The 24,588-nt window shown below is 47.9% G+C and overlaps 1 protein-coding gene across 4 annotated transcripts; it reads right to left on the reverse strand.

The window, feature by feature from the left end:
- Positions 1-1,641: 1,641 nt before the first annotated feature.
- On the reverse strand, positions 1,642-22,720 carry STMN4 (stathmin 4). Of its 4 annotated transcripts, XM_005562896.4 has the most exons (8): positions 22,667-22,720; positions 9,126-9,216; positions 7,808-7,903; positions 7,088-7,168; positions 6,466-6,674; positions 5,335-5,526; positions 4,592-4,645; positions 1,642-2,246 (listed from the first exon to the last, which is right to left on the reverse strand). In XM_005562896.4, the coding sequence occupies exons 2-7, from the start codon at positions 9,136-9,138 to the stop codon at positions 4,625-4,627; spliced, it is 612 nt and encodes a 203-aa protein (XP_005562953.1). In that variant the 5' UTR covers positions 9,139-9,216; positions 22,667-22,720; the 3' UTR covers positions 1,642-2,246; positions 4,592-4,624. The 4 variants fall into 4 exon arrangements, with proteins under 4 accessions (XP_005562953.1, XP_005562955.1, XP_005562952.1 ...); XM_005562898.4 differs by lacking the exon at positions 7,088-7,168; XM_005562895.3 differs by lacking the exon at positions 4,592-4,645.
- Positions 22,721-24,588: the final 1,868 nt, after the last annotated feature.

Consider the following 24,588-nt stretch of genomic DNA (forward strand, 5'->3'; position numbering starts at 1 on the left):
AAGGCAGTAACCTTCAAAGGGTTTTGACGGCCATCCCCGGATAAGAAATGAACTTTATGCTGTGACCGACACATACATACACAGAATGTAAAATTGAAACACAATTTCCATGAAATAATGCCTCCATTATCACCTGTCATCCATTTTGATATTGTGTTTTTCTATTCTAATCCACTTAAAAAAAAAAAAAAAAAGAAAGGTTGGGTGGGATCCACTAAGTTAATATCAAGATCCAGTGAGTCACCACTCACAGCTTGAGAAATCCTATTCTGGGACTCAAATCCTAGTTTGGAGGTGTCAAGAAGCAGCACACTCCAATGGCTAAGAATATGGACTCTGGGAAAAAAACCACCCAATTCAAGTCCCTGTTCTCCCGTTTACTGCCTGTGTGACCTTGCCAAGTTACCTACCCTTTCTAGACCTCAATTTTTTTTGTCTGCAAAATGGGATGATAAGAGTACCTACCTCCTACAGGTGGTGTGAAGATAAGTGAGATAATATAGATGTAAAAGTCCAGAAAAGTGCAGGGCATCTAGTAAGTGCTGCCTAAGTTAGCTGCTGCCATCATCATCATCATCATCATCATCATCTTTGATCCTCCTGTTATCTTATTTTAAAATAAAGCTAAATAATAGTACCACTGGTGAGAAGGAAAAAAAAAAAGGCTATAACAAAGGGTTTATTTGCAAAGCTGTACAAAACTACATAGTGTGCAGAGCAGAGTAGGAAGAGGCCCTGCGATCCGGTTAACACAGGCAGCCCCTGCACTCATGTTTGCCGGGGAAGGGAGGAGAGGAGCTTCTTTTCCAGCCATGGTTCAGTGTCCTGGAGACCAAGACTGCTGGGTCTGGATGCCTCCTTTGCCTTCTACTAGCAAACAGTTTATTCCCTTGCTCGCATTTTCTAATCTACCTAGAATCTCAAACCCCCAAACAAGCATGGAGGAACTTCTGCTATGGTCTGAATGTTGCTGGCTCCCCCAATTCACAGGTTGAACCCTAATCCCGACACTACAGACTTAAGAGATAGGGCCTTAAGAGGTGAAATCATGAGGACTCCACCCTCATGAATGGGATTAGTGCCTTAAAGAGGCTTGAGGAAGCCCTTTTGCCCTTTCCTTATACCATGTGAGGACGCAGCAAAAAAGCATCATCTTTAAAGCAGATGGCAAGCCCTCACCAGACACTGAATCTACTGGTGCCTTGATATTGGACTTTCCAGCCTCCAAAACTGTGAGCAATCAATTTCTGCTATCAATGACCTAGTCTAAGGTATTTTGTATAGCAGTCTGAATGGTTGTGACTAAGACAACTTCCTTCTTAACAATGCATCTTGGGGACCGTATTAGGATGTGAGTTCATTGAAAGGAAGATTGAGTTTCTTTTCTAGTCAATTCAGTGCATGCTATCCAATCAAGATTAGCCCACAGGGGGCATTTTAAAAAACAAAAGAGAAAACCTTTCAATTATGCCAAAGCCTGGCATGATTCAACCCACCTCCCCCCGGCTCCAGACGCTCGAATGGCAAAATTAAGGAAGCAAAGGGGCATCTGCCATCAGATGGATGAAAGCCAGATTTCGAGAACTTTTTAACAATTACCCAAAGGACACATTTGGGAAATAAAGCACTGGACACTTGGAGTCAATGTTTCATTGGTCATGATGATCAAAAAATGATGGTTCACACACACACACACAGACCTCATCCCACCTGCTGCAGGGCGGAAGCGACACCTCTGGTCCTCACACACCCTCTGGCTGGGCTCTCCGGTGCGCCCTGCAGCCGCTGCCCCACCCAAGGCTCTGTCCTTCACCCTGAAGTTCTACTGCCCTGGTTTTCATCTCCCCTCACCATGGTACCTGGAGGCTCAATGTCCAGGTAGAGATGTGAAAATCAGATCTGTGCTGGGCAGGGTTGCAACGTCCTTGAGCTCTTCTCCATCTCCCTTTCCCAAACTCTCTCCTCTCCCCTCTCCCACCCCATCATTGTTCCCCAGAAACAAATAGGATGGCTTCACTGGTCAATTCTTAACATGTACAAACACCAAAAGCAGAGGAAACGCCCCTTGGCCACCCCCCTCCCCCCAAACCCCAGTGCTGGGAGTGCAGCCGGCGGGCGAGGCTGCCTGGAACGTGGAGCTGCTGGAGCTGTCCGGCTGACCTGGAAAGTTCTTTGGCCTCTAGGCTTTACCTGGAGGCCTCTTCCTTCAGCTCCTTGTTTTTCCTCACCTCCTCGGCATGCTTGTCCTGGAAAGGAAGGGAGGGAAAAGGGCAGGTCACACAAGGCTGCCCCGGGGACAAAAAGGGAGGCCAAGGGGCAAGAGAACCAAAGGCAAAGAGTGGCCACCACAGGCAGTGAAGAGCTGTGTCTGCAAATGCATCCTGAGAGGGGCAGAAGGTGGCAGGTGAGGCTGGCAGGAGGCAGGGGGTGAGCCTACTGGTGCTGCCCCAGGGAGCTCAGGGGCCTGTGGGTGTCAAACTGTGGCAGGGGCCCACCTTACAGTGACCCTGGGCACCCCCCCAGCCTCTCCCTCCCTCACCTGGCCATTCTGTGGTTTGGATTAGATTGTATAGCTTGACTTAATATAAGGAGCTGCTGGGGGTAGTTTGTGCCAGAGGAGCAGGCAGAACAGACAGGCCTCACTGCAAGCATCTCCTACAAGTCACATGCACTTGCCTGCTGCTTCTAGTTCTCATCCATCTCCTTTGCGAGAATTGTCTTATCCCTCCTGGTGAAAGATGAGGACTCTTTGATTTTACTTTGTTATTATTTAAACAAAAATAGAGATGGGATCTGGCTATGTTGCCCAGGCTGTTCTCTCACTCCTGGCCTCAAATGATCCTCCCACCTCTGTCTCCCAAAGTGCTGGGATTACAGGTATAAGCCACTATGCCCAGGTGTGGACTCTTAAAGTACAAATCGACAGAAGAATTTTGAAAATGTTGCCCAACTCCAAACAGTGGACTTTCTTACACCTATCTTAAGAGAACCTTCTTTTATTTCACAGGGTAGAGCAGCCAAAGGATGGTATCTGCCTTTCAAGGCCCGTCTGCAGGAGGATCTTGGCTGGCTCACTTCTCCAACCAGGCCTCAGTTCTCTGATCTTTAAAGAGAAGGGCACAGACAGGAGGCTCTTTCACCCCTCAAGTTCTGTGATGTTTAGTGTTCACCTGCTCACTGTGCAGATTGCTGGGTTCTCTATTAGACGGTGACTTTCCTGTGGGCAGGGACCACATCTTTCTCTTCTTGGTATTTCCCAGTTTCTACTATGGCGCCTTACAGATGGCAAGCCCTCAACAAATGTTGTTCCTCCCAGAGCCTGGCACTATCACATCCAGATGACAGAATCAGCCTGAAGTAGACCCACTGAGACAGCCCAGGTTTTCAGTATAAACTATAAACTACAAATCTGTCCCTGCAGACACCCTAGAACCTTCCGTGGCCTAGGAGTGAGGAGTGGTGTGCACAGGGCAGGGGTTCCCAAACTTTGGTACGTATCAGCATGACCCAGAAAGCACCATCCCTAGACAGCCGGGGTTAGTATTCTGGGGAAGGATCCAAGTATCTGTATTTTTAAATTTCATACCAAGCGAGTCTGGTACATGGGGTAAGTGACCCACACAAACACTGGCATAGCAGGCTTTGTTGAAGGTGTCTGTGGCCTGGTGCACAGGTGGACAGGGCAGAAAACATACACCCAACTCTCACCCAACCTCCTGCCTCCACCAGTGGGTAAAGGGGAGAAAGGGGGCCGAGGTCCCAGAGGGATGCTGCTCCCTCAAATGTCTGCTCTGACATCACACCTCCTTGAGTCTACCCTACCTCCACAGCTATCACTCTACAATATGGACCTTTCCAACCTCTCTGCCTCTGAATCTGCTGATCTCTCTGCCTCTGAATCTACCTCCATTCTTGGGTGAGCTCACTGGGCAGAGCCCTAGGTTCTGCACTCCCTTTCCTTGGCCTCCAAAGTATCTCTTGATGACAAAAGGCTGGCAGGACAATCATGGGCTGGTCTCCCTGAACCACTTGGACTTGGAGCCAAAGAGCTGAGTGCTAGTCCTAGCTTCACTGCTTATTAGTTTCGTGACCCTGGGCAAGTCATTTGACCTTTGTTGACATGTTTTTCTCATCTGCAAAATAAGGATAACACCTGTCCAGCTTGCCTCAGGGACTTGTGGTGAGGATACTGGCGAGAGGAAATGAAAGTGTTTTGCAGAGTCTCTCACGTGCTATATCCTGGGTCAGGTGGAGCCTCAGCGATTTGTTTTGGGTCTGGTCTCAGGGCCATGCCCATCTTAGCTCAACCCCAGGTTTTTGTTAAGAGTTTGCTCCAGGTCATCCCTCCATAACTGGGGAAGCCTGAGGGCCGACCCAGATCACCTCCCTCCCATGTGGCACTTGGTGGAGGCCTTGCCAAGTTTCGCAGACTGGTGCATCAGAGCACAGGGGCTGCCTCGTGCTGCCCAGTTCCAGGGCCTATGCAACATTCAGACCCCTCGTGAAGAAACCAGATCCTTCTAGGACCTGTTGCCAAGGGCCTGAGACTCTAAGTGGATGGGCAGGAAGGAGCGGGGACCACGCTGCTCACCATGGGACGAGGCCACCGATCAGGTCCCGGGAGTCACCGCGCAGCAGGCGGTTCCTGGAAATAAAACACAGAGCTGGAGCTCTCCCAGGAGCTGCAGGAGAAACTGGGGCGGCCTTGAGACTCAGGAAATGAGGCCAACGTGTTCTCAGCAGAACGGGCTGATATTCTGCTGACACACAGAACCAACCCCGGCCTCACGTTTCTCATATTTAGGTGACACCGTTCCATTTATTGACAAAAGGCAACATTGGAAGGACCTTTGACTCACTGGGTCTGTGTCAAGAGGTTTAGAGAGAATCATGTTTCCTGCTCAGTGGGAATCTCAGCTCATCATACCCATGACTTAGAGCCGAGAGCTCAAGAAAGCATCTTTCCTTCCATTGAATTAGTCCATTCAGGGATGAAGCTAGGAATGCACACCTGCTTGTCTATCTCTACTCCTTTGTATTAGATAGGCTTCTTCTAGAGAATCAGACATATACTCTCCCTAAAGCAATGAAGGATTTTAATTGTGTAACTGTGCAGAATATCCCCCAAGGAAACCTTAAGTCTGGTTCCTGTTTCTTGCCTCTGACTTCCCGGATCATCCTTCGGAACTCTCTAAGGATCCTGCCTAAGAGAAAGATCCCAATTTTTGCCTGAGGCTGCTTCCTGCCTGAGATGATCAGTAGGTCCCTGTGTACTTGCTGCAGAAGGAAAACAGCGTGTCCCAGGAACCTCCTCTCTAGCCAGGGACCCCTCACCTTCTCTTGCAGCCGTTCCAACATGGCAGCCAGGTGGGCCTCCCGGTTCTCCTTATTGGATTCCATCTTCTGGGCCAGTTTTTCCTTAGCCATCTTGATGAAGTTGTTGTTTTCCTCAATGGCTTTTTGGATCACCTCTCTCTCATGTTCCCGTTTCTCTGCTAGGTGTTTCAGGAGCTCCGCTTCCTGGTACTGGGGAAGCATAAAGGCAGAAGGGGGCCCTTCACAGTGAGTGCGCCGGGGTTTGTTTTCACCATCATGGCTGAAAAGCTGCACACCCGGAACACTGGCCTCCCTGGGCCTGGTCCCCAGCCCATTAGCAGGAAGCAAGGACATTTCCTAAATTCTCCCCGCCACTTTCAGAGCCTTCCATATTCTTTGATTTTTTTTTCCCCCAGCCTTTTCCTAAATACCTTCACGGCCCTTTTGCTCATTGCCATCATTCATTCATTCATTCATTCATTCATTCTTTCTTTCATTCATTCATTCGCAAACCCTAAATGATCTTATACTATGTGCCAGGCACTGGTCTAACAGCTTGGGGTAAAAAAAAGTCTCATAGAGATAAAACATATATAAATCACTAAAACCCAGACTAGTGTAGACATATGCCTTAGGGTGTAGACAGGATGCACTGAAGGAATTCACGATAGGGGATTATTTTCTGATTGAAAGATGAAGAAAAGTTACACGTAGAATATGGCATCAGAATCAAGCCATGAGAATCCGTAGAAGACACAGAAGGCATCCTGGGCCTGGAGATGCACTACACCATGATCTACTCTCCCTCCTCCAATGAAGAAGCTCTTTCCTTAATTCCCTAGCCTTTCCCTAAATCCTTACTATTTGTCAAAGTCTTATTTTTGCCACCATGCATATAGGGCCACCTCTTGGAGGAAGGTGGTGCAATGTCCTATCCCCCTAACCAAACTGTGAGCGCCGAGAGGTCAAGGGCGTTTAGTTCTTTGTTTCCCTCAATGGTGCCTCATTCTCCACCGCACACTCGGGAGATGCTCCCTAAATACTGCAGATTGGTGATGAGCTTACCCCAGCTCAGTTCCACCACCTGTCTTCTCCACCTCCCTCCCCTTTATGCTGAGAGGGAGGAAACAAGGAAAGGGCAGCATGTACCTTCCTTCGCTCCTCAGCCGCTTCTAGTTTCTTCTGGATCTCTTCCAGGGATGGGTCTCGCCGCCTGGGCAGGGAGGCGTTGAACTCGGGCACCCCATCAAAGGAGGGTGGCTTCAGGATGACTTCGAAGGACTGGCCCGAGGTGCATTTGTTCAGCTCGATGACTTCCATGTCGGAAATGACGCACCAATTCAGGTCCACCGTGTCTGCTACAGAGGGTAGAGAAGGGGTTGCTCATGTCCTGAAGAATGCACAGGCACCCAGCCAGCACGCAGCGCATGCGCACGGAAGTGGGAGAGCTGGGGCCCCAAGCAAGCTGGAGACTGGGGTCTGGCTCAGTCCTGCACCCTAGTACCTAAGGGCGATGGCCTCTGACGGGGCTGAAGGAGTTTGTAGCCACAGTGAGGCTTCAGCCCCCAAGAGTAGGGGGCCCCAGGCAATGTGATTTCCTACGACGCTGGCTGCTTTTGCCTTTGCTTCCCCCACCAGCCTCCTCTGACTGCTGAGCTGCTCAATTTATCATCTGTGGTGACAGGCAGGGGTGCATTTCAGCCCCGCCCACCCCCGGCCACTGCCCATCTGACGCTCGGCCTGCGGAACCCCTCCGCTGCCTCCCTCCTACCCTGCGCTCTTCTTTCTCTCCAGTCAGCACTGTCTTTCCGCTGGCTTTCATCCTTCCTCCTACACTGTCTCCCACACCAGCCTAGACAGAAAAAACAACCTCAGGTCATCCGAGCATGCCTGTTCCTCGGTGCCAGACCAAACCAAACCCATCCCTGCTTCTAACCAGGTCATTAGGAGGTGACCTGGTCCCCGAGCACCCCTGGTGAGGACGTGGCCACCCAGTGCTCCTTGCTGGTGTCTTGGGGCTGTCTGGACTACAGGCCCCACACAGCATGGCTGTCACAGAACTTCCTCTTCCCACCTCTGGACTCTCCCAGAGCGTTCTCTACCCTTCCCAGAGGAGACCTATTGACCTGGAAACTGACTCACATCGTCTCATCTTCTCTTCTGGTCTAGATGTTCCCCACAGGCAGAATCTCTGTCTGGCTCAGCTTTGCATACCCCCCAGTCCCGATTTGCTGGACGAATGCACAGAGGTGACAAGATCCAGTGCACTCTGGGGGCGCCTGATGCAGACCTTCGTGGCCTCCCCCTAGTGCCCAGGCTGCACCACTGCAGCTCAGACCCTCAGGCTCACCCGCTGTGATTTCATCGGCACTGGGAAGGAAACTGTGTCTGGGGATGAGAGTTTCACTGAACTGGGGTCGGGGTGCAGGATCCATGAGGACAGGACACAGGGCCCCCCGCCCCTCACTTTCCTGGCTGAGCCTTCACTGACCTTCATATTTGTAGGAAGACTTATTCAGGGGATCGGCCAGGAAGCAGGAGCAGAACAAGGAAACCAGCGGAAGCTCCTTCATCTTCTCTTTGTAGGCTGCGGAAACATCAAGTCAGGTGAGGATGATGCCTCTCCTAGCCTCAGAAGCCAGCGTCCCCGCGGGTCTGGGGCTCTGAGCAGCCCAGGGTTCCACAAAGGCACTCAAACCACGCAGACCCATGCCGAGGCTGGGGATCCAGGCCTTTTGCCCTGAGCCGTGCTGTTCAGGATCCCTGTGTGGGATTCGAACCCACTCCTGTCTCCTAGCGAAACCTGAGCCTTCCAGAGCATCAGATCCTTCTCCACAGGATGTCTCCTCCCCTTCCAGACCAGAAAGCAAAATGCACTCATGGAAAGGTCCCAAGCAGCAGTGCCTCAGCTCTCTAACCCCCAACATCTGCTCCAGGACATTCGGATTCTTTTTCTCCAGGACACAAGAGACCCACACTCCATTCTACTCCAAACACTTGGCAGCGCTGGCCTGCGGGGTTAAGGAGCTAGATAGGAGGGGGCCGTCCTCACCACCATCCCTCTAGTCTGCCCCTCATAAGGTCAGGCTGTGAGCCTTCTCTGACCTTTCCAACACAGTGCACAGAGCCTGGGGGTCGCTGGTGTCCCCAAAAGTTGGAACATATCCCCCCACCTTCTAGTCTATCTGTGTTTGGGATGTTAGGGGCCAGAGCTGCCCTAGCTCCTAAAAGTCCCTCCCCCTACTGCCCTGGGGCCCGTGTGTCTGGCTGCTCCGACTACAGCCCTTAGCTGACCCCTACCTAGCACAGCGCAGGTGTTCCCCCCATCCTCATTTCCTTGTACAATTTTTTGTTGAGATGAGAGTCTCAATATGTTGCCCAGGCTGGACTCAAACTCCTGGGCTCAAGTGATCCTCGTGCCTCAGACTCCTGATATCAGGGACTATAGGCATATGCCACTACACCTGGCTTCCTTTTACAAATTTGAAAATACATGTAACTGCAAAAATAATATATAGGCATCATAAAGTCTAAAAAAAAACACCACATATACAGATGAGCAAAAGGAAGAAAATCTTAGCTGTGACACATCCCCCACCACTTGCTCAACTTGTCGCTTATGGTGACAAGCAGTGGCGTGCCTTCTGCCACTGCCTGCATGTTCCCATGCCTCCCATCACTACCTGCACCGCCCCCCCCCACCCCGTGTGCTTCCTGCCAGCTGTGTACTTCCCTGCTTCTGTGAGTACATGTTGGGTGAAGGCAGAGGGAATAACCTATGCCCCATCACACATGGTTTTTGTACCTACCAGCAAGGGTCATGTTTCTGGGATCTGGTGGCTGAATCTAGCTGAAAGTCACAGAGTGGGTCTGTCACCAGCTTAGGACGCTGTTGCCAACCTGAGAAAAGGGGAGGACAGGATTTTACCATCGATGGATTAGACAGGTTATTCTCATAAGAAAGGTCTTCATACACTGGGGAGGGAATCTCAGGGGTACCTCATTTGCTCTTCCTCCAGGCCCTCTCCCCACCAACTCTTCCTGGGGGTCCCCCACCCCACCTCCCTCCCACATGACACTAAACAAGCTCAGATTCCATGCACTAATGATACTTCATAATTGGCTTTCCAATCTCAAGCCCCCCAGCACATGCAAGCATGAGTTTCCCGAAAACGTATGGATCACAGGGTGCTCATCTGTCTCCTTCCGTAGCTCAAGAACCTGGCGCAATTCAAGGGTTAGAGTGAGAGGCAAATCCTCTGGCAGAATCAGCTGGGAGGCATTCATAAAATAACTGTGTCCTAAACTTCTCCCTGCATATGCCCCAGAACTCTTTGGGCCAATTCTGATATGGGATGAGAAGGAATTGGACATAGGATGTTAGCAGGCCTCTTCAGATACCTCTCACCTTCCCTTTCCTGAGATGACTGACCTAAGCTGTGTTTGACCCTATTTAAGACAATCCGGGACACAGGAAAGAAAAACATTAAGGAGTCCAGTCGTCACTATGGGGCCAGCACACTGCCAGAAATCAGCATGAGGAATTGCTGTGGGGCACAGAGATAGGGCTCCACACCCCCGGAAGCCTGGGAGGGGTCCCTGGTGTCGGTAGCACCTGAGCGGTGCCTTGAGGATGAGTTAGAATCAGACAGGAGCTAGTAGGAGGGCATTCTACAAGGGAACATCATGGCCAAGGGTCAGGGTGAGAACACCGCTCAGTGTCCATGGGATCAGGTCGAGCTGGTTGACACTAGACCAGAAAGTGGGAAGAGGAGGGGGCGGGGCAGGAGACGAAAGAGGAGAGGCAGGGAAGGAGCAGATCTGGGAGGATCAGAAGAGTGGAGGTGATTGGAACCCACGAAGGCTACTACCAAGAGAGTGAGGAACGGCCAGCAGTGAGTGGCCATCCTCAGGACCATTTGATCCTCGGTCATCCTCTGTGGTCACTGTGCCAGGGGAGGGTGGCGAGAGCCAGCAAGCTCACTGCCTGCATCCTCGCCAGCCAAAGAGACTCTGAGACCCACTTAAAGCCCCTTGCCTTTCTGTGCTGGCTGGGGACTGGCAGGAGGCGGCAATGGGGCAGTGAACTCAACTCTGGCTTTAGGGCTAGACCAGTGTGCGGTCAAACACAAGCATCACCTCTCTTACCAGCTCTCGCTAGTCTTTTTCTCCATCTTAACTGTGCACAGAGCTGTACAAATTAAATGAGAAAAGCCCATGCATAGCATCCAGCAGACAGGAAGCGCTGAATAAATGTTAGTCTCTTTGCCCTGTATTTTGCATCAGAGCTGCTACCAGGTACCACACGCCCACTTCAGAGCCATTACCTCTGGCCCCTCAAGGACTGTTGTTTCCATGTGCAGATGGGGAAACTGAGGCTCGGAGGGTTTATGTGCCTGCTCAGGATGATGCAGCTAGCAAGTTAGAGTGCCCATTTGAACCGAGGTCCAGCTGGACTTAAAGTGCTTTGTTCTCCTTGTTCTCGTTGTTGTGCTTTGGAGCCAGAGGCCCCTGTCATTGCAGCACAATGGGTCTTCTTTCTGCAGAACTAAACTGGTCCTGACGGTACCAGTGAGTCCCTGAACAGAGAGGCAAGCCTGGTGCCTGCATGCGACTTCCCTGGTCATGACACCCCATCCCACAGTCTCTGCTCATGGCCAGGCTGACTGACAAGTCACAGTGAGTAAGCCCTTGCCAGAGAGGCAGTGGCCTTGGACTTCTACCTGGGGAAAGGATCAGAAGTGGAAGCGCAGATAGGTGGAGGGGAGGTAGAGAGGGATGCCTGAGAAAGAAGGCAGACTGAGTAGGAGCAGGCAGTTGGAGTCATGGAATGTGCCCCCAGCCCAAGCTAGAAATGATGATAGGACCCTGTGCTCAGGGAGCACTCTATACCCACCACATTATCCTAGTGAAACTTTGCATGAAGCTGGCTTAAGCTGACAAGACAGGCATCACAGCTTTGCTTTCAGATGAAGAATCTGGGGTTCAGAGAAGTTAAGACGCTTGCCTGAGGTCACACAGCTCTAAGGGTACAGAGCTGAGTCTAGTCTCCAGGTCTCTCAACTTGTAAGCTCTTCCACTGTAACCAGTGGAAGAACTAGATACTCACTAACGCTTTCTCTTGTGGTCCTAAGGACTCACAGAAAGCCAGCCTGGCCTGGGGATATGAGTTAACTTTAAAATATGTAGTAAGTGCTTTCTACATGGAAGGACATGGGCTAGGAGTTTTAGGAACACAGAGAAGGTCGGAAAGCCAGAGAAAGACAACCAGGGCAGGAAACAAGAGATGTTGTAGAGGTGGGCAGAGGTATGCATGGTCATGGTCAAGGGATTTGCAATGGAGACCTCTCAGTGTCACAGGGTACGGACTGCATGTTAAAAATGTGTGTTTACCGAGCAGCTGCTATGTGATAAACTCACTTCAATTTTCATAATAGCCTCATAAGGTAGGAATTACTATCCCCATTTTATAGAGAATGAAATTGAGGCTCAGAGAAGCTACGGGCCTTTTCAAGGCCATTCAGTACAGTCGGTTAAATAATGTCCCCTACATACACACATCCTCATCCTAACCCCCACAACCTGTGAATATGAGCTTATTTGGAAAAAGGGCTTAATGAAGGATCTCAAGAAGAGATCATTCCTGCTTGCCTGAGAAAGCCTTAAACCCAGTGGCAAGTGTCCTTATAAGCGAGACAGAGAGAAAAGAGAAGGCCATGTGCAGACAGAGGCAGAGATGGGAGCAAGGCAGCCACAAGCCAAGGAATGTTTGGGGTCGCCAAAACCTGCAAGAGGCAAGGACAGATCCTCCCCTGGAGTCTTCAACAGAGTTCAGTCCATTGACATCTCAGCTTTGAACTTCCAGCCTCCCAGTTAGTGGTAATGTGATACAGTAGCCCCGGGAAACTAATGCCCTCAGGAAGTACCTAAGCCAGGGCTCAACCCCATGGTTTTTTTCACCTCAGGTACTAGCATTCATTCATGGGCTGACTTGTTCCTCAAGATGATCTGTGTGGCTGGGCGCGGTGGCTCATGCCTGTAGTCCCAGCACTTTGGGAGGCTGAGGTGGGTGAATCTCTTTGAGGTCAGGAGTTTGAGACCAGCCTCACCAACATGGTGAAACCCCATCTCTATTAAAAATACAAAAATTAGCCAGGCATGGTGGCACGTGCCTGTAGTCTCAGCTACTAGGGAAGCTGAGGCAGCAGAATCACTTGCTTGAGCCTAGCAGTCGAAGGTTGCAGTGAGCCAAGATTGCGCCACTGAACTCCAGCCCGGGAGAGAGAGCGAGACTTCATCTCAAAAAAAAAAAAAAAAGAGTGATCTATATACTTGTGCCTGTGGGTCCATGGGGCCCTTATAAATCCTCATGCCAACAGTCACATCATTTCTTTTGCACTCAAGACCCAAAAGATATGCCCGGGGGACATTCTGAGAAAGGACACAGAAGATAAAAAGGTGGGAAGCAGAGAGCACAGAGATGCAAGGAGTCTTTGCCACTGGGGGGCACCAGCTATGGCAGGAGACCCAACTTTATTCTTAATAACCTGCAGCATCTGTGCCCAGTGGGGCCGGTCACATGTGCCTCCCCAACACCTGGCCTGGTTGTGTGATGTTAGGTTGTCTTGTGGGGTTTGTTAAATGGCCATGGTCGTGTTACTATGCCACAGCAAAATACAGCCTACAATGGAGCAAGGGCCACCAAACCTCTCCTGTAACTGTCAAAGAAGGACAGTAAGGTTGTTATGCCCAAGGTCAGAGCACACAGAGTGCCAGGGATTCAGGTGGGCATGATGAAAATGAAGAGACAATAGAGGCCATAGGAGGCATGAGGCCAAGAATGCAAGTCCTCAATGGGAGATTCTAGCCAAGATGTCAGCCAGCAAAGCAATGTAAGGCAAAACCCAGTGCAGAGGCAAACCTCCATCCCCACCCCTCAGAGGCTCCTTATGTGTTTTCTGTTAGGTGAAAGCCAATCCTAGCCCTTCGAGAGGAAATTCACTGCACCCAGCGGCAACAAAGATCAAAGGAGCCCCCTCTGGAAGGTCAATGTGGCAGTCATTCAGTCAATATCCAGAACGAGAGCTAGAGCTCAGGATGGCAGGCCCTCCAGCTCCTGCCTGGGGCTCACTCTCAAGCACGTCTGATGGACACAGACTGGTTGGTCAAGAGCCAAGGTCTCCCTGTGCGGCTGAGCCCCTGTGCTGGCAGGGATTGATCCAGCAGAGCAGGTAGAGAGAGGACTCAATTTATTTACGTATTCATTTGTTTAGTAAATTCTGTGCCAAGCCCTCTGCTAGATCTTCAGATGGCAAAGATTCGAGTGTGGCCTCATCCCAGGCTGTGATGAGGTTACTATGCAATTGAGGTTCTGCAGTGCCTATCACTTTGCAATGACTCTGAACCTGACTGTGTGCCGGGGATGTGGACCGGGTTTACTCAGGAACGCAGGAGGCCCACTGGGCTGCATGCAGGGTGCAGTGGGACAGAATGCTAGAATAGGAACTGAAAGATCACAAAGCCCTCCAGACCAGTGAAGGACTTTGTGCTTTATCTCCCACCCAGTAGGAAACCACCGATATCTTTTGAATGAGGGGAGAAGGGAACAGTGATGCTGATAATAATAGCAATAATAACAACTACCATTCTTGGGCAGGAAAAGCACAACTGTTATCTCATTTTTCTATTAGGTTCTTTGAGAATGAGGACATTGAATCTCAGCAGTTAAGTAAATTACACCATCACACAGGTAGGTAGGGGCAGAGCTGGGATTTAGGTCCTCATGTGTTTCACTGGAAAGCTTGTCTCTGTCTCTTTAGGTTCTGCTTCTAGTGTAAAAATATTCATCTGGCAGCATTCGTTTGGGGAAAAATTTAGGAGGGAAAGGCTGGCAGCCAAATAGCAGTATGGGTACAAAGTGTGGGTCGGACCTGCTGGATTGAGTTCTACTCTGAAGTTTTCACATCTCACCCAGCACTATTTTTCCATTTACAAACTGATCCATACATTTCCCCCAGCACCAGCATCTAAGAGTCTGTACAGAAAAGCAAGGAACCAGAGCTTTTTGTTGATGGCTTGAACCATTAGCATAATTGTTAAGAAATAAATTAGTGGGTGATAATCCCACCAAGCAGAGAGCCAGCCATAAGGAAACACGGAATGAGTAAGTTTTGATTGGAGGCAGACATGGCTAAGAGTGAAGTTGTAGGCTGTTGACTGAGGAGGGATCTCACAGTGGGATAGTGGGGAGAAAAAGGTGCTTAAAATGACGAGATCAGAGTCCTCGATTTCACCCAGAACATTTGAATGTCAGAGATGGAGAGAAAAGGCAATCACAAGCCCGTGGTTCTCAATTCAGTGCAGTCTCACTCCCAGAAACTACATGGGACCTTTCAACGGTCATGAGACTGAGGATGCTACAGGCATTTAGTGGGCAGGGGCTGTGGAGTCTAAATGTCTTGCATTGTACACATCAGTTCCACACAATAAACAACTGTCCCTTCCAAAATGCCAATAGCCTCCTTCCTGGTGACCAAAGATTCTGAGGTCACGCAGAGAACTCCTGGCAGAGATGGGATGGATTCCAGTGTCAATGCCCTTCTCTTTTATACTTGTTCCTTCTCTGCCCCTAAATACCATCCTGGATGAGAGGGGATAGCCCACATGGTCACCAGAGCAGCTCTGAATAAGAAAGTGGATATGCAGAAGGGAGGCCCCAGCAGGGCACTTGCTTGCAACCCACACTCCAAGGCTTTCAGCTGATGTCCAGGTAATTCAGCTGATGTCCAGGGGCAGACAGATAAGCACCAAGCTCTCAGATGACCCGTGGCCACCTGCTGGGTGTATGCCTGACCTCTTAGTGCCTCTGACTGCCCATAGGACAGAGTGAACAAGCATTTTATTGGTCACTGGAAGAAATACCCCAAGAATGCTTGCAGAATGTGGTCTATTTTTGAGGGATAAGCAGATAATGCATGTCCCAGTGGCTTGAATAGAGTTGTACCTGGAAAGGGTTTCAGAAGACAAATCTAGAAACTCTGGCCAAGAATCAGGATGAATACTTCATGGTTGTGGGGGCAATGAATTCTGACTAAGGTCCTCTAGCCACAAGCAGTACAGGAAGGTGGTTCTTTAAGTCTGTGCCCTATTGCCAATCTTCTTCAAAATCCAGTTGAGGTTATATATTTACCTGAAGTTAGCTGCATAAGCTATCTAAATGCCACTTTATTTGCTTTGGGATAGAATCATGTCAGCTCAGAACAGTGCCCCTGGTTATTTCATGCTGATTAAAAGGCTCTGATTGGCAGCCATGTGTCTTCTTTGGGTTTAAAATCAAAAGGAGATAAATTATTTTTTCATGAATGTGGTTTTCATTCTTTCTACAGTATTTATTGAGTATTTAATTCTGTGCCAAGCCCTCTGCCAGATCCTAAAATAACCACAGGAGTTTTTGTTGGTGGGAAAGTAAAACAGGTCCCTGGGTGGGTATCTAGAGCCATTGGAGCCTTTGGAAGCTCTGCAGATGCTCTTCAGGCCTCAGCATGGTCTGCCGCGATAATGTGGACCATGCCATAAAGGGAGAAGGAGTGGGAATTAGAGCACAGACGAAGAAGGAACCAGTGAGACATACGGAGGGAAACTGGGCAAAACAGAACAGTGTGTGATTCACTGGGTCTGGGGAAATTGGCATTGTTTAATCACCTCTTAGGCTCTTGCTTCCAAGAGCATCAAGAGGAAGAGATGATGGGTGTCCCAGAGGTCAAGCTCTCTGCTCATTCTGCAGTCCCAGATCACCCTAGATCTGCGCTCAGCTCCTTTCTCTGGATTCATATTCTGCAGTTTGTTATCCAAACTCTCAAGTTGCCTAAAGCCCATCATGAATCAGGCCAACCAGTCCCAGGCTCCCGCCTTTTCTGATCTGTTCTGTTCTCCTGCCTCCCACCACCAGCCTCTGACAGCAGGACCCTAGGGGAGTGGACACGCAGCTCTCAGTTTTAATTGATGGAAAGGCCAGCAAGCTTTGGGCTTCAGTGGGGAGGGATAGGTATGCCTATGTGTGTGTAGGGGATGGAGTGGGAGCACTCATATGTGTGTGTAGGGGATGGAGTGGGAGCACTCACGTGTGTTAGGGATGGGGTGGGAGCACTCACGTGTGTGTGTCGGGGATGGAGTGGGAGTGTTCAGATGTGTATAGATGTATATACACACATATATGTGTGTGTATATATGTATATGCAGAAGAATTAGTGTGACAGAAGATAAGTTTAGGGGCACAGACTTCCATTCTGGGCTGCTGGAGAGTGTGCGAGGCATGTGATCCAAGCGCCGTGTGAGGTCCTGGGTTAAAAGCACATGAAGGCATCAATATATAGGGCAAGCCCTTTTAATCTTACTCCCAATAACAACAATGCAATTGAATAATGCTTTATGATTACATCTATAGGCATATGTGCATCTTATAAGTAATGCTTTAACTACAAACATATTCACATTATATTTTAGAAATTCTATGTGACAGAAAAAAAGAAAATAAATCCCTGTTGTCTTGCTACTTTATGCTATTGGCATTTTCTTCTAGGTTGTTTTCCCCTCTGTCTACTATTTTTACATAAGCAAGGAACCAGGGCTTTTACAGAAGTAAGGGAATCTACACTAAAAATGTTTTAAAGATAGAGATGGGGTCTCACTGTGTTACCCATGCTGGCCTCAAGCTCCTGTGCTCAAGTGATCCTCTGGCCTCAGTCTCCCAAAGTGCTAGGATGACAGGCGTGAGCCACCGTGTCTGGCCAGGGCATATACATTTTATCATTTTATTCCCCACACCAAATCCTATACACACTTAATAGATCATCAATTTAGGTAAGTGACTTGATTTGCCCAAAGTCATACGAGTAGAAAGTGGTAAAAATGGGATTTGAATTGAAATCTTCTTATATCAAAGCCCATGCAATTTCTGAGAAAGCTCCATGCTATGTCCTCATATCCAAGGCCATCCTAGATGTAAGTGCAATGGATGATTGCTGATGGCATGTGATTGAAGGGCAAGCGAATACCCCATATCAGCCTGCCTTCTATGGGTGCATTCCATGCTTAAAATTCTCACCATTCTATCTATCCTTCAGCTCAGGCATTGCCTCAGAGAGTCCCTGTTAAAATGCACACACCTGACCTATCAAGTGTACTAAATTAACTCATCTTCATATCAGCAGAGGACAAGCAATGAAACTTGTAGAAATTCCCAGAGGTCCAGCTCTCTGCCCATTCTGCAGTCCCAGAGTTAGTAGGAGCCATGGAGCTCTCTGGAGTTTCCATTCCTCCCTCTTTTCAGAGGAGGAGACAGGGAGCCCAAGAAGTGCCTTGCCTGAGGTTTCAGAGAGAACAGAGCCAAGCTTCTGGCCCACATTCAACTACACTGACAGAAATTCCTTATCTTTTGCAATATTGCTCTTGTTTTCTTTATTCTTTCATTCTCCAATGCTTTGTAAATTTTATGTATTACTTTTAATTTTAGCTTTATGTTAAAATCTTTTATGTCTATATTTCACTACATTAAGAATGAAAGAGTATCTAATGATTTTATTTGTGTGAGATGAAAGGTTTAGCAACAAACCTCTCTGTACAAACCTGGTTTTGTCAGAAAGATCTGGATTTTCAGTTCTGGATTATCATTATTAAGTTCTTTCTTACATTATTCATCCAACAAATATTGATTGAGGATCTACTGTGTGCACTATATAAAGCACTAGGGATACAGTGATGATCTTACAGACACATCCCCTAGCCTCAAGATGTTTGACATTTGCATTGAGCTTTATAAATATACCAATTTTAACTAGGCAATGGCTCTAAATTCTCGTGTTTTCTTTGCTTATGACCATCATTGACACCATGTAGGGTTTTTTGTTTTATTTTATTTCTTTCATTTGATAATTTTTTTTATTAGCTAGAGTACTTGTTGGAGTACTCTTGTTTTTCTTGTTTTTCAGAAAGGGATCATGTTTTGTTTTTGTTTTTGTTTTTGAGATGGAGTATCCCTCTGTCACCCAGGGTGGAGGTCAGTGGTGCAATCTCAGCTCACTGCAACCTCTGTCTCCCTGGTTCAAGCGATTCTCCTGCCTCAGCCTCCCGAGGAGCTGGAATTACAGGCATGTGCCACCGGCATGCCCGGCTAATTTTTGCATTTGCAGTAGAGATGAAATTTCACCATATTGGCCAGGCTGGTCTTGAACTCCTGACCTCAAGTGATTCGCCCACCTCAGCCTCACAAAGTGTTGGGATTACAGGTGTAAGCCAGCATGCCCAGCCCATGGTTTGTTTCTTAAGTCCTTATGCATCTGGTTTGATGGCAGGTGCAAATGCTAGACAACCCTGTCCAGGATCAATAGCTGAATTGTGTTTGTGTTGTGGGCAGACAGAGCCTTCCTGAAAGGTGCTACCCTCTATCCAACTCTTTCTGCATACTCAGTGTGAACTTTTCTCTCTCTAGTCTGGCTGTCTAGGCACAGACCCACATGGTCCACTGACACTCTGCTCATCCTCCCCTACTGGGTCTTTCATCCTGGATCTGAGCTCAGCTCCTTTCTCTGGATTCATACTCTGCAGTTTGTTATCCAAACTCTCGAGTTGCCTAAAGCCCACCATGAATCACGCCAACCAGCCCCAGGCTCCCACCTTTTCTGATCTGTTCTGTTCTCCTGCCTCCCACCACCAGCCTCTGACAGCAGGACCCTAGGGGAGTGGACACGCAGCTCTCAGTTTTACTTGATGGAAAGGCCAGCAAGCTTTGGGCTTCAGTGGAGAGGGATAGGTATGCCTGTGTGTGTGTAGGGGATGGAGTGGGAGCACTCAAATGTGTGTGTAGGGGATGGAGTGGGAGCACTCACATGTGTGTGTAGGGATGGGGTGGGAGCACTCATATGTGTGTGTAGGGATGGGGTGGGAGTGTTCAGATGTGGGGGTTCGTGTGTGCATGCATATGTAGGTGGGAAGGGGGCAAGTGTGCATGTATTCATTTGTCTTCCTAGAGGGACTAGAGATGTAAAACTCTGAAAAAAAAAAAACAAAACCAATTTTCAAATGGCAGGGAAGAATTTTTGGTATCCATCCGTCCCTAAAGAAAAACAGAAAAAGCAACCTTTCCCAGGCTGTCACATCTCTAAATACAGCAAATGCTAATTTAATAAGCAAACCAAATTATACATGATGCATGTTTATTTCTCAAGCTTAAAAAAATTGATTAGTTTCCTAAGTGGCATTACAAAAGTTACACTTTACATGTTGTATAATTCCCCAAAATTTCTATCCCTCCTCCCACAAAAGCAGTTTCATTTCTCCCCATCCGTGTCTTCAAAATCTCTGGGAATTCTGTTTCCAAATGAGAATCTCCAGGTAAGTATGAAATAATAAAAAGATATCAGAGGGAGCAGGGGAGATAATCTTAGGGGTTCTTGAAAAATTAAGCCTTTCTTTGATTATGATCTTGATAATTAAATATCTTATTATTTAAAAGCACGAGCACAAAAGATCTGAATTTTTCCATTCCTTCTACACAGTTGGTTTAATATAGACACTATTCTCCTCCTTTCTTTATCTCTCTCTTACCTTCCTAATTTCTTTGTCCCATGTTCCTTTTCTCTGCTCAAGTACCCTATTCTCTGAACCTCAATTTGTCAATCTTTGTTGCTCTATTTTAAAAGTCATCAATCAGCCCACATCCCCCTACAGGAAAAATGTGGTTAAAATGGCCTAGTCCAGTGAAAGAAGACAGTCCCTTGGCCTTTGCGTTTCTTTGATTGAACTAAAGTGAAATCTAGCTATTAAGCAGCCATCCAACCAAAAATGCAGGACACTTCCACTGTCCCTCCACCTCCAGTCGACAACCTGGCCAGTATGGACAATATGAGACCAAACTTCTCCATCTTTGATAGGTCTTTTAGAATGAAGTAACTCACTAAAGAAGGACAGCTTCCCATAAAAAACAGTATTTGTATTTAACTGCAACTTAAAGGCACTTATTTTTTGCCTGGGAATAGGGACACACAGTGTACAACATGGATAAGCCTTGAGGACATTAGGCTCAGTGAAATAAGCCAATCACAAAAAGACAAGTACTGATTCCACTTATCTGAGGTACCTAGAGGAGTTAAATTTATAGAGAAAGAATGTAGGATGGGATTTTCCAGGGGCTGGGGCATAGGAGAATGGGGAGTTAGTATTTAATGGGTATGGAGTTTCCGTTTTGCAAGATGAAAAGAGTTCTGAAGATTGGATGCACAACAACGTAAACCTTAATACTACTGATATTTACACTTAAAAATAGTTAGAATGGCAAATTTTATGTTATGTGTATTTACCACAGTTAAAAATTAAAAAAAAAAAAAAGGTTGACTATCTATTGGGAGTTTTTCATAGGCTTGTAGTCTCAGGGTTAGGAGAGGTAATTAGAGGTCACTTAGCCTAATGTTTCTCAAACTTTTTTGACTGAAACTCACAAAAAGTGCTACATTGTATATTATGATCCAGTATGTATATGTCATGATACGGACATATACACATATGTATGATTATGGATACAGACATATATGTACATTTGTACAGACAAATATCACATAACTGATATGTAACTGAAGACAGCATAGGAAGCATTATTTATCCTATTACGTGAGATGTGCTCTAATTATTTTTTACTTTATCTTATTTCATTTTATTAAAACAAAAAACCATTTACAATCCATAGATTGATTTCATAGTGTACTAATGGGTCTCAGCCTGCAGTTAAAACACTAACCTAGACCAATCCCTAACATAATGCAAAAACCTCCTCCAAAGCCTCCCTGGTGGGTGGCCATCCAACTTCTGCTTGAATGCCTCCAGTGTTAGGGAACTCACTCCCTACAGGGCAGCGTGCTCTATGGTAGATCCATCTAGCATTTTCAGATCCTGCTCACTCCAGAGCTGTTCCAGGAGTGGCCTGGGTGGAGCTGAGAATGCCAGGAGGGCTGGGACCAGCTGACAGGTGCTCAGTGGTTTCCAAGTGGGGTGAAAGTACAGCTCCTAGCAGCAAAGTGGAGGGTTGGGGTGAGCCGGAGACTAGGGCAGCATTGCTGGGAAACTGTGGCTTCCTTCCGTGGAGCTGCCGATCAGACCTTTTCCCCTCTGCCTTCTCACTGCTCCAGCACTATGATTATTTCCTCATCTGAAGGATGATCTCATTCCCCTAGCACCCGCCTGTGGGAGAGGTTTCCTCCCCCTGGGAGGTGGGGGGCTCAGCCTCAGGTTGAGACAGATTCCCTCATATTCCCTCTCAACCTCCCACCCATCCCTCAAGCCTCAGCAGGCCACCTCTGGCCATTCCCACCTTGTATTCTCTTGGTCTTGAGACCAGGGGTATCCCTTCCTGGGGTATTCAGACAAGGGCGCATGAACATTCCTAACCTCTCCCTCCCACCCCCATACACACACACACACACACACACACACACACACACACACACACACAGAGCATTCTGGAGACCTGCCCATGTTCAGGACAACAAGACTCCACCACACCTGATTGTGTCTTCCTGGGAGAAATAAAACAAAGACAGCACCACCACGTGGGGAAGGCTGACCGCTGGACATCAAGACCCTGGGTCCCAGGATGAGAAATTAATGATGCCTAAACTCCTGGCGAGGGTGGTGGGCTGCATAAGGAGGGGGGCGCTGGCCAGGGTCCCAGTCAGTGGCCAGGGCGTGGCAGTTCTGGGTGTCTGCAGTTTTCAGCTTTGGAGCCAGCCACCTCTGGCCAGGTAGGATTAGGCTGACCTCAGGGTGGGGCGGGGCCAGGAGGAGGTGATGATCTCATTGCATCCTGAGAACCAAGAGAAATAAGTAACCCGTGCATAGAGCTGAAGGAAAAGATGGGTGATAAAAATGGGAATGGGAGACAAGAAAAGCTGTGTCTGAGGAAGAAAAGGTAAAAACACAGGAGAGCTTCCCACTTGAAACGGATCTTCAGGTCACAGCCAGCTGCAGGGGCAGTCAGACTTGGCACAAAACCTTTCTCTCTAAGCAACAAAACATTTTTATGCAGAAATAACTCACCATAGCATCTGACAATTCCCACCCATCCTGCCTCTCCTGAGCTCTGGAATAAAAGTGGCACCTGGAGCCTACCCTCACCCCTTGGCCGAGCGCCATTCTTTTTGCCTCACCCCCTTTCCCCCAAGATCTGACAAAGTTTAAATGATTGAGTAAAACCAAAGGTGACACAATAGGTGCTAGGCCCCTCGCTTCTCCCCACTGTAGCTGCTGTCTTGTTTTTTCTTTTGCCTGAAAAGCCTCAAATTAGTTGCATTTTATTTCTACTTACGTGCAGTCCAGTTAGAAGCGAGCTGCTCTCTTCCTCACTCCCTCAATTAGTGGTACCCTGGGCTTCTCTCAACATCAGCACCACTGCTCGCTCTCGCCATGACATCACCTCCAAGCTCTGTGATTGGCCAGCAGTGGGTTGCTTGGCAATTGGACAGTCTCCTCTGGTGGAGCAGGGATTGCCTGAGTGAGTAACTCTTAGCAGGCCAGGGAGTGGAAGATGATGTCAGACAAAGAGCCTGCTTTCTCTGCTGCCTGTGGAGCTGGAGAACCAGAGGGGTGAGGGCAGAGAGGAAGAAAGAAAGAGGGAGTGGTACAGGGAAGGTTGGGGGGAAGCCACAGCTTGTGAGCTGAGGGGATAATGAATGATTTCCAGAATCTTTAGGTCCTTTAAATCTGGGGGTGAGAGAATATGGAATCCAGAGAAGAAATAAAAAAGAACAGATGAACCCTAAAAATAGCTTCCTGGAGGGCTTGGTGCCTGTTTCCAGCTCTGTCAGAAGGGCTGGTGGGTTTGAACGATGACTCAGAAGGCGGGGGGTTGCAGGGACTGCAAAAACCCTAGGATTGGGAGCTGATGAGGGCCCTGCACTGGAGTCTCTGGAGAGTAAGGCTTCCCTCTGGCCACCTTTGCAAAGGTATCAGCCACATCTCTGCTGACACTAGTGGGTCCTCACTGCCCCTCCCATCCAGCCCTCCTGGGCCTTCCAGAGGGAGCCACAGGTAGGAAGGTGGATTGGTCATTACACTGGTGATTCCTAAATATGGTGGATTTTTTAAAAACTTCAATAGGTTTTTGGGAAACAGGTGGTGTTTGGTTACATGAATAAGTTCTTTAGTGGTGATTTCTGAGATTTTGGTGCACCCACCACCCAAGCAGTGTACACTGTCCCCAGTGTGTAGTCTTTTATCCCTCACTCTCCTGCCACTCTTTCCCCCAAGTCTCCTAAGTGTCCATTGTATCATTCTTATGCCTTTGCGCCCTCATATCTTAGCTCCCACTTATGAATGAGAACATGTGATGTCTGGTTTTCCATTCCTGAGTCACTTCACTTAGAATAATGGTCTCCAATTCCACCCAGATTGCTGCAAATGCCATTATTTCATTCCTTTTTATGACTGAGTAGTATTCCATGGTATATATATACACACCATGGAATGGTGTGTGTATATATATATAAAATATATATTATATTATATATACATATAATATAATATAATATATAAAAATATAATATATAATATAATATATATTTATATATAATATATAAAATACATAATATAATATATATTTATATATATAAAAAACATTTCCTTTATCCACTTGTTAATTGGTGGGCATTTGGGCTGGTTCTATATTTTTGCAATTGTAAATTGTGCTGCCATAAGCATGCATGTGCAAGTATCTTTTTTGTACAATAACTTCTTTTCCTCTGGGTAGATATCCAGGAGTGGGATTGCTGGATCAAATGGTAGATTTACTTTTAGTTCTTTAAAAATTTTTCACACTGTTTTCCATAGTGGTTGTACTAGTTTACATTTCCATATGGTGAACTCTTGAGCGGAGATGACAGGTCAGTGATGGTGGCTTCTGTAGTTCCCTCAGGGAATGGGGGGGCCACTAACATAACCTTCATGGGCTGCTGCCCTCAGCCAGTGAGCTGGAGAGGGCAGGGTGAGGCAGGAGAGGAGCCAGGCAGCTGTGGAGCGAGACCCTCTCCTCCAGAACACCTCTAAAGATTAAAGCGCCCCAAGATGTGTCCATCATCCCCACATTCCACCATCCAGCCTGGCCTCATGTGTTCTTCTTGGAGGGCAGGGGTAATGTTTTTGGGGCTTTTTTGTTGGTTTTTTTTTTTTTTTTTTTTGAGACAGAGTCTCACTCTGTCACCCAGGGCGGAGTGCAATGGTGCGATCTCGGCT

Source organism: Macaca fascicularis, chromosome 8, assembly GCF_037993035.2.
Source record: "Macaca fascicularis isolate 582-1 chromosome 8, T2T-MFA8v1.1".
NCBI classification, from domain to species: Eukaryota; Metazoa; Chordata; class Mammalia; order Primates; family Cercopithecidae; genus Macaca; species Macaca fascicularis.

What these genes read in the sequence shown, in the direction of transcription:
- STMN4 (XM_005562895.3), bottom strand. An exon ending in GAGAGAAAGAAGAGCGCAGG is followed by an intron (nt 6,675 to 7,087) that starts GTAGGAGGGAGG and finishes TACCCTCTGTAG; the next exon opens with CAGACACGGTGGACCTGAAT. An exon ending in CGGCTGAGGAGCGAAGGAAG is followed by an intron (nt 5,527 to 6,465) that starts GTACATGCTGCC and finishes ATGCTTCCCCAG; the next exon opens with TACCAGGAAGCGGAGCTCCT.